Genomic DNA, 9,949 nt, shown 5'->3' with positions numbered 1-9,949 from the left:
TTGTATATTGTAAGTTGTAACATTTAATCGGCTTGTCCCGTATATTAGCCTGCATCCACACAGACAGTGGTAAGGCGTTCAGAGTTATGAATAAATAAATTTGAATGTGTCGACAGGGATCTTTCCTATTCTGTTGATGATAGGGATGGGATGACTGATCTTAAGGTGACATACTGGTGAAAAAATCTGTTGATTGTAATTGTGTTTGTCATTTCAGGCATAAAAACATTATTATCCTCTGTTGTTTGGAGTTTATACTGAGCAAATAAAGTTACTATATCAGGTTTTAGCAAAGCTTACATTCTGGGTGAAAACTTTAAGCATACCTTAGAAATAAATTATTTACCTTATCCATTGTTCTTTTTTTTTGTTCGTTTTTTCTATTTGCTATCATTCGGTTATTCCTCATTCTTGGGTTTTCTTTTTGCAAGAAGCAATATTTTGCTAATCTAATCAAAATCATAATTTTGTTGATAACCAGAATATTTTTCTGGAACTTATATTATGATTGTAAGGTAAATTTTCTGTCTCATCTGGTATTTATTTAGTAGTGGAATTCTCTAGTGTGTTATTTGGACCTTCATCATTATCTTGATTCAATAATATAACAATTCAACAGTAAACTTCGTATATAGTGCAGAGCACATGGTAAAGCAGTTTTCCATTAAGTGAATTCTAAATTTTTGGTTTTCTATGCTAGATTCACCAATTTCCATATAACTCATTGTATTTTTCGACTTAACCATTTCCTTCATGATTATATGGTGTTGTTCTACTTGAATATATTCCTTTAGAGTGTAGATAATTAATAAATTCTTGTGAAGTAAAGCTAGTTCTCCTTGTTAGATTTGATATATACCGTCATTCTATATACACCAAATAGTGATTTAATCTGTAATTGGTTAGAATTGCTTTTCTACCAGATAATGTCTGCATTTTTTTTAATACTTCAACTCATTTGCTTTTTTTTCAATTGCATAATGTTTTCATTCAGAATCTGTGAGGGTATGTGTGAAAAAAGCAATTGGTTTTCCAGATTGATTGCTTCGCTTATGTAATCGTAGATTAATTTTTTAAAAGCATGTACTTATCTTTATCTTCTAGGGATTTATCTTTAGATTCATTGCTTTCTAAAAAATTCTTGAATGTTATATACTTACCAATGTTTGAATTCTTTGGTGGAAGTTTGACAGTTTGGATCAGCCTCTAGTTTATCTGGTCTAAAGTACTTCCCCATTGTAAATTTATGTGAATAAAATTGTAGTAAAATGTCTTTTGCAGAATTAGACTTTTATTCACATAAAACTTGATAAGAATGACAAAACAATTATTTAAATACTGACCAGTTCTTGTCACAACATTAAGAAAACTAAATTATACTACACGTGGCTTGTATTATTAATATTTCTTGTAACACATATAACATTTCTTGTAACATTTTTATAAATAAAGATTTTATTCTATATTTTATTCTTTAATTTTTTTAACCACTTTGGCATTTTAATGTAATGGAAAATAAATATAGTCCCAACATAATAAGAAAACCCAAAAAGTATACGAAAAATATTTATTATCGTATAGGATAAGGATTTTTCTTGTTATTTTAGGATTATATCGATTTTCCTTTACTTTAAAATGAGTTCACAATCCTAGGTAATATTACTAAACTTTTGAATTTAGCGCCATGTATATATAGTTACGCGCCCGATCACTAGGTGATGCGCCAATCATTGTTTTATTCCTTAACACGGAAGTTTCAATGCTAGGTGGTAGTGTGCTATGCCAGTGTGTAATGGTAATAACAAGTGAAACGTTGTTGTTCTTAATTTTATGTGCATAAAACAATATCTGAGGTAAGTATCAATAAAAATTTTAATGCTTTAATTACCTTTGACGTTCAAATTATCTAGAGAATATAAATTTAGTATTTAATTTTTGTGCGTTCTTGGGTAAATCTGATGTTAAAATATCGTGTTGGAGTTAGGCAATTTTTATTTTATATTTACTTAGTTTGGATAGGAGATAGGCCATTATAGTTTCGATGATAAACCACATAGGTACCTACCTTTAATATTTTTTTCCCTATAATAACATTCTGAATTTTTGCTTAGCTAGGTACATAAAAGTATACTTTCTAATTAACGCTGTATATTTCAGAATGAATCCGCAATCCCGTGCGTTGAAAATGCTTTTATTGGCTAAGCAAAACATCCAGGAAAAGCCCAACAGACAAAGCGATGCCGAAAGCGATGTAACAAGAGATTTGTTAACATTTTGTGATACTTTTGATCAAGATAAGGATTTATCTACACTCTTAACTGATAGTACTAATCTAGCAAGCTCCTCAGCATCTAATCACCACTTATTAGCTGACGACAATTTAATTACTGATGATGATTTACTCACCCTAGCTGAAGAAAAAGTTACTAACCTGAATTTTATCTCCTCAAACTTTCCTGAAGATGAAATCAACATTGAACCAGAAGATCGTCAGAATTTCGTTCCAGAATCAATTCATGGTGAAGAAGTGCCAACCTCCATTTTGGAAGAAGAAGTTATTGAAGCTTCTTCTAGTCGTTCAGATAAATCTTATGAACCCAGTGAAAATAAAACAAGTTCAAGTGAAAATGAAGTACTAGAAGAGCTACAAAATAACACTCCAATGCAAACCCCTTCACGGACACGCAGAAAGAGACGTCATGTAGATCAAAAGGAATGGAAGAAAAATAAAAATAAGATTTTGAGACAAGAAGGAAAGGAATATTTTGGAAAACAAAAGCAAGAAGAAAAATGGAATTATGATATTAAAAAAAAAGCAAAAGCTATAGGACCGAGATGCAAATGCAGTGGTAAATCAGTAATGAATAATGGGAAATCAGTAATGAAGTGCAATGAGATAACAGAAGATCAAAGAACAGAAATTTTTACAAGATTTTGGAATTTTTTGTGGAACGAAAAACAATTGTTTCTAAGGACGCTGGTTGAAAAGAAAAGTACTTCAAGAGCTAGGGATCGAAAAAAAGAGAACGAGTCAAGAAGGGAATTTTCCTATATATATTTTCTTCAAACAACATCCAAGATAAGAGTGTGCAAAACAATGTTTTGCAATACTCTTTCAGTTGCACCAAGAACTGTTGCACATTGGTTGATTGAAAAAAATAAATCACAACACACTGCAAATGATTTGGTGGATGATGACCTTAATGATACGCGTGATAATAATTCCTCCCAAATAGTTATTCCTAGAAAAGCGAAAATCGACAAACAAAAAGAAAATTTGTGCAATTTCTTTACAGTTCTTCCAAAACTAGAGTCACATTATTGTCGAAAGAGCACAAAGAAATTATACCTTGAAAGATCTTGGCAAACAAAAATGGAATTATACCGGTTTTATAAGAATGACTGGTGTACAAAAAACGATTCACAACCGCTATCTATTGCAGCATTTAATAACAGTTTCGACGATTTTAATTTAGCACTTTTTTCACCTAAAAAGGAGGAATGTGATACGTGTGTGGATTACAAGACTGGTAATATTGACGAAGCTACCTATCAAGAACATCAGAAGAAAAAGGAGGAGGCACGAAAGGAAAAATAGGTTGACAAAACAAAAGAAGATGTAAAAGTTTTTTCAATGGATTTGCAATCAGTTCTACTGAGTCCAAAATCTAATGTCAGCGCTCTATATTATAAAACAAAATTAATAGTCCATAATTTTACAATTATGGACATTAAATCCTTGGATGGATATTGTTTCCTCTGGCATGAGGGTCATGCTGGACTAACTGCCAACACATTTGCTACCATCATTTACAAGTTTTTAGAGACTAATATTATACCCCAAAAAAACTCTACTAGTAAAGTCATTTTGTACAGTGATGGTTGCACTGGACAAAACAGAAATGCAATTCTTGCCAATGCACTTTTCAACTTTGCACAAAAGCATGGGATTACAATTGAGCAAACATTTTTAAAAAAAGGGCATACGCAAATGGAGTGCTATTCAATGCACTCCACAATCGAGCGAAAACTAAAAAACCGAGTCATAAATGTCCCAGCAGACTATGTCAATATTTGTCAAACTGCTCGTATAAATCCGAAACCCTACGTGGTGGAGTACTTGGATCATACATATTTTAAAAACTTTCAAGAAGTTCAATACATTAGTTCCATCCGTCCTGGTAGATCGTCAGGTGATCCTACTGTAACAAACATTAGAGCACTTCAGTATAATGAACACGGAATTCTCTTTAAAATCAGGCATACAGAAGAATGGATGCCTTTGCCTTACAGAATCACGAAAAAAGATAAAAAAATCTGGAATTTAGAAGAGTTGCCGTTAATGTATCCGACTCCAATACCAATTAAATCGGAAAAATTTCAACACTTAATGGACCTTAAATCGTCAATTCCTAAGGACTTTCATTTTTTTTATGATAACTTACCACATTTGTAAAATGCCTCTTTCTTTTTGTCTTTTGTCTTGTGTTGCCGTCTTTAATTTTTTTTATACTTAAGTTGCACAATTAATTAGGTTATTACCTATCTCCTGATGCCAACCCATGCTCAGGGAACGCATATTACCTAATTCCCAATTTTTCAAGAATAAAGCCTATTTTTGACAAGAGCAAGTATTTTCTATGTTGTAGCATTACACAAAATAAAATATTTTGGAAACTTACCTTGTTTTATTATATTTTCTAATTCTGACAAGTTTTTGCATCTCCTGAATAATTTAAATTTTTGGAGTTAGGCCATTTGCATCTTAAGCCGACGATATGTAAATCTTACCTTACAATTAAGTACACTAACCTATATTTTTAGCAATTTTGTGGAAAAATGAACACCTGATGAAGCAGTAAAATTTCCTATTTGAATCATCAATTAGTAGAATGAATTAGCAATAAATCAACCCTATCGTTTCAAGACTTGCCCTCATAGCCTGTTATATAGTTAAGATTTTGTTAGAGATGTATAGGTTCCAAAGACAATCACAGATAAAGAAAGTATATTTTATGAACAAAAATTTTAATTTCCACATTCAGGAACTTTTCTTTCATATAGATTATTTTTATTTAGTCACATTTTGCCATAAGATAACTGTAAATTTGAAGTTATTTCAAAAGGGACTGGATGAAAAATGATTAATGTTCAGTTTTCAGAAGTTTGTCAGTCTTCAAAAGTTTGTCAAATTTTTTCTTGATTTCTGGAAAGTATAGAAACATCCTCTTTTTCATCTAGTCATCATTGTACTAAAATAGAATGTGAAAACTAGGCAATGTCTTCCTCATTCCCATTTCATCCATAAATTCAAACTGCTTACCTCTTCTTCGAATAATTATTCTTAGAAATACTTTCAGTGTATGATCTGATATGTGGGCATAAAACATTGAGATTTCAGCATCTTCCCAACATTTCAGTTCAGCAAACATACAAAAACAAATGGTTCAATATTTTAATGAATAATTACATGATATATAAAGGTATAAAATTTATAATTACAATAAATCTTACAAATAAATAAAATGTTGCCAAAAAGTTGTAAATAAAAACCCAAAATAAGCTGACTAACAATGCTAAAAATACTTTGAAGGAAACATATCGATTCTATAGTGATAACATGCAAGTGGATTTGTATTTTAATATACAAAATGTCGTTTATATCTAAAACATTCAAGGAATACTTTAGAACACCAAGCAAGAGCTGTTAAGTACAATAACCAGATGTACACAGAATCAAACAGTTGATTCATTCAAAACAAACCATTTTCAGTCGTTTTCAACTCCATCTTTGCAGTTTTATTCAATGATGATATAAATCTATGTATCAAGAGATACTCTAATTATACAATAAGATAAAATTGGTTTTCCAGTAAGAATTAATGGTCTCATATGATCAATTTCATATATTTCTAATCACAAAAATGGAATGAAAATCTAAACCATTCAAAAAAGACATCTTTCCATATTAATTACAAATCCTTTCATCATCAATTATATTGCTTTCTTACTGCTCATCTTTGTCCTTAGCCCCATGCTTCAATATGCGGGTAAATTCAACATAATCAAACAAGCCATTCTTAATAGGAGCCTCCCTGTACATCTCATCAACTTCATCATCAGTGAATCTATCACCCATGGATGTGAGGAGCTCTCTGAGACGTTCTTCATTGAGGACACCATTGTTGTCTTCATCAAAGCAGCCGAAAGCATTTTTAATTACATCTTCAGGGTCTGTGCCTTGGAGACGTTCCCCAAAGAGAGTTAAGAACATGGTGAAGTTTATGGGGCCAGGAGCCTCATTCATCATGCCATCTAGATAGTCATCAGTTGGGTTTTTACCTAAAAAATACAAATTAGTTGTATTTTGGTATATATAATGAATTCAGAAATGTTGTAAGAAAATATCAGATTATTATAATAGTGAAGTGAAGAAATCATAAAAATCTTCTTGATTAATTTTTTTAACCCCATTACAAAAGAAATATGTTAACATACAGTGTAAAAATCAATCTCTGCAATTGCTTATAAAGTGAAATTAAAATCTTAATTATAAATAAAACAAAATATTAATTATATATGAAACCAAATGAATTAAAATAAACAAAAAAGGACCTATAACTACTTGTCAAGCTATTTTTATCCGATTTTTAAATGAAGCCAAGGAGACACCAAATATTTCTAAATTGTTCCTATTTATAATTTTTGAGTATTCGCTCAATGGGTAAATGCATACTGAAGTTAAGGACAACAAATTAAACCATTTAAAAATTTAAACATAAATACTAAATCAGAGAGATATCTCATCGGGTTTTTAATAAATTCATGTTGAATATGTTTAAAATACCTGTAAAATCATGATTAATAATGCATAATATGTTTAATTTATATGCACAATATTTGTTCTGCAATCTCTCCAATGTAGTAGAATGAACTTGGTATTGAAAAGACCATACAATAGGTGCATATTCCACTTAAGATTCAACCAAAGCCTAATAAACCATTCTTAAAGCCCAAAACAAAATAGTCTCGAGACAGTTGCGAATGATAAAGTCTAAAGATTTTAATGAATTAACAGTTACATCATTTATATGTTGTACAAAACGCAAAACCGTTCATCAAATGTGACTCATAAGTCTTTTATTGTTTTGACATAAGACAAGTCATTATCGTCCAGTGTATAAGATGTATCATATTTTTTAAAACCTCTATAAAAACTTATATAGCAGCATTTAGCAACATTTAAATGCAAAATATTATTCTCACACCAAATACTCAACTGGTCTAAATCTTCTTGAATTAGAGATATGTCATCATTTGAATCTACAGATTTAAATAATTTCAAATCACCTGCATCAAGAAATCGTCATTTTTAACACACTGATATATTGTTTACACACATATTAAATAACAAAGGTGAACAGTGAGCTCCTTGGGTACTCCTGATGTAATATGAATTATATCTGAATTAAAACAACCTATTCTCACTTTAGCGGCTCTTAAAAAACTGCTAAACCATTGTAAGAATTGATAACTGAAGCCAAAGGCATTTAATTTTTCTAATAGGATTTTATGATCTACTCTGTCAAATACCTTGGAGAAGTCAGGATAAATAGTATCCATCTGACTTTTATACTCCAATGCATTTAATATTTTTTGTTCAAACATTTGTTACCATTGATTTATTCTGAGAAAATCCATGTTAATTGTGTATTAGCCGCTTTTTACAATAAAATTTTAATTGATCCTGCAGTAGTCTATCGAAAAGTTTTGGTATAGAGGATTGTTTACACATGCTTCGATAATTTTTTATGTCTTGTTTATTGCCCGATTTAGAAATTGGGCAGATATAAGAATGCTTCCATCAAGTTGGGAAAACTGATGGCTCAAAAAGAAGATGTATGAAGATTTATGTAATTCTTAAATATTTCTCACCAATACACTTTAATGCATGACATTATGGACAAAAATTTAGCTCAAGTATACTATTAACAACTTAACATTGACAAATATATTTAAAAGATCTTCCTAATTTATGAAAAAATAATTATTCCGGAATTCAATATCTTACCTAAGGATGCAAGCATATCATGCAAATCTTCTTTATCTACAAAGCCATCATGGTTTTGGTCGATCATATTGAAGGCTTCTTTGAACTCAGCAATCTGAGCCTGATCGAACATTGCGAATACATTGGATGTGGCTCTTTGGGCACGTTTTTTGGTGGTTCCACGGCGGCTTACTGTTTTACGGGAAGACATGATTCTACAACGAAAAAGTAGATGTTTTTAATGAATCTGCCAGAAATATGTTAGGTTAGATCAATCACTTGTAATATTTTACTATAACAATGAAGAATGAACGTTTTTATTATAATTATAGTACGTGTACAAATAATGTACATCAAATTAACAAAATATGCAGCAAATGAGTTTTTAATTGGTCAACGCCCAAATTAACTTAAAGAATGTTAATAGCTTACCTTTATGTGGTATTAAATATTTTGTATAATTCAAAGCAAATTTAGTGAATTTAATACGCTTGTAATTTTTATTCAATCAAAGAAACACCCAAATGAGTCAACTGCGATGTTGCACGACCGCAGTTTTAACAAATTTGTTGTAAATATTCGCTGTCAAAATAGTAAAAGTTGTTGGTGAAACATTGCCTGTTTGAGTTTGGCGTGACTACGAATACGATGTTGCGGGTTACTAAATTTAATGAATAAAAATTTGCATGCAGGTGTGCTACGAATATTATTTTCTGCTAGGTAGCAGACGATTGGTTTACGTCTTCTACGTCTCAGTTAATCAGAAATATTACAAATTTCTGTTAGTTATACTGACCAAAACTTTTTTGATAGCATCGTGTCTCGTTCACTGAAATTACGACCGCTATATTAACTTTGTAGACCTAATATTACAGTGGATAAATCTTAAATATCCACACAATTATCAAAAGAATAAAGTCTCGAACCAGGAATTTCACCCTCAAAGTTATCAACGGGCAACATTCCAAAACCCCAGACACCCTAAAAACTTTCTGTTACATCTTTTAAAAACGTATGAATCCACATATTATCCAAAATTAAAATTTTTTATCTACCGTCAGCTCTTTTGCAAATCGGCTTGAAGCTACTTCGATAGTATACCGCACGTTCATTGCTAATTCTATTTGGTAACCACGGACAGGTTTTTTCGCGATTTCTCAATATTTGTCTTCGATAGAGACTTTGTAGCGCGAAATGAAAAAAGCTTTGAGAAAACATCCTGCCAGGTCCGTCAACGAATTGAAGGAAACATTGCAATAAATATGGGATTCGTTTACATTAGAATTTTGTCAGATCTTGGTAAAAACTACGCCTCGAAGAATTCTAGATGTCATTAAAAATAAAGGGGATGTAACTCAGTGGTAAACTTTCATATTTTTTTGTTGTTAATATTCCATATTTTCATGCGTTTTTAAAAATTTATTATTATTCTGTTTAATCAATAGTTGTCATTACGTTATAAAATATTTTCTATAATTAGGAAATTCAAAAATGTCGTTCAATTTACGCTGCTCTTTTATTTTTGTTCTCTAAAATTTAATTTTTTTATCAATCTAACGTTGGGCCAACTGATATGAAAAGGGGCTCGTATAGTACTTCAGATTGGACTTCAGGCCTCCCTTTGTATGTTTCTACTAAACACTATTACACATTTTCAAATCCTATTTTAAAAAAAGGTCCCTAAAAAGCTCTATAACTGCTTATTAGGCCAATAAAGAAAGAAAAAATCTGAAAAAATCTTATATAAGTCTTTTATATATGAGGGATAGCAAATGACAATTCATTAAATACGTACAGCTGATTTTGTTTGTTTTTTTAAACAAACTTAAAAAACCGTTTCAAAAGGGCTGACTTTTTAGCTTAAAAAATTTATAATAACTTTCATATTTTTTATGTTAC

General features: G+C 30.7%; 2 protein-coding genes across 2 annotated transcripts; one reads left to right on the top strand and one right to left on the bottom strand.

Moving 5' to 3' along the window:
* The first annotated feature begins 1,795 nt into the window (after positions 1-1,795).
* Positions 1,796-4,769, top strand: LOC140442951 (uncharacterized). The gene is made up of 2 exons (XM_072533912.1): positions 1,796-1,853; positions 2,158-4,769. Exons 1-2 carry the CDS (start codon positions 1,831-1,833, stop codon positions 3,596-3,598), a joined length of 1,464 nt encoding a protein of 487 aa, XP_072390013.1. The 5' UTR covers positions 1,796-1,830; the 3' UTR covers positions 3,599-4,769.
* Positions 4,770-5,441: 672 nt separating this feature from the next.
* sqh (Myosin regulatory light chain sqh) lies at positions 5,442-8,651 on the bottom strand. Its single transcript, XM_072535956.1, has 3 exons — positions 8,483-8,651; positions 8,072-8,265; positions 5,442-6,342 (listed from the first exon to the last, which is right to left on the bottom strand). The coding sequence occupies exons 2-3, from the start codon at positions 8,259-8,261 to the stop codon at positions 6,008-6,010; spliced, it is 525 nt and encodes a 174-aa protein (XP_072392057.1). The 5' UTR covers positions 8,262-8,265; positions 8,483-8,651; the 3' UTR covers positions 5,442-6,007.
* Positions 8,652-9,949: the final 1,298 nt, after the last annotated feature.

The sequence above is a fragment of the Diabrotica undecimpunctata genome, chromosome 6 (assembly GCF_040954645.1).
Source record: "Diabrotica undecimpunctata isolate CICGRU chromosome 6, icDiaUnde3, whole genome shotgun sequence".
Lineage (NCBI taxonomy): Eukaryota > Metazoa > Arthropoda > Insecta > Coleoptera > Chrysomelidae > Diabrotica > Diabrotica undecimpunctata.
This window is presented reverse-complemented; position numbering and strand designations above follow the sequence as displayed.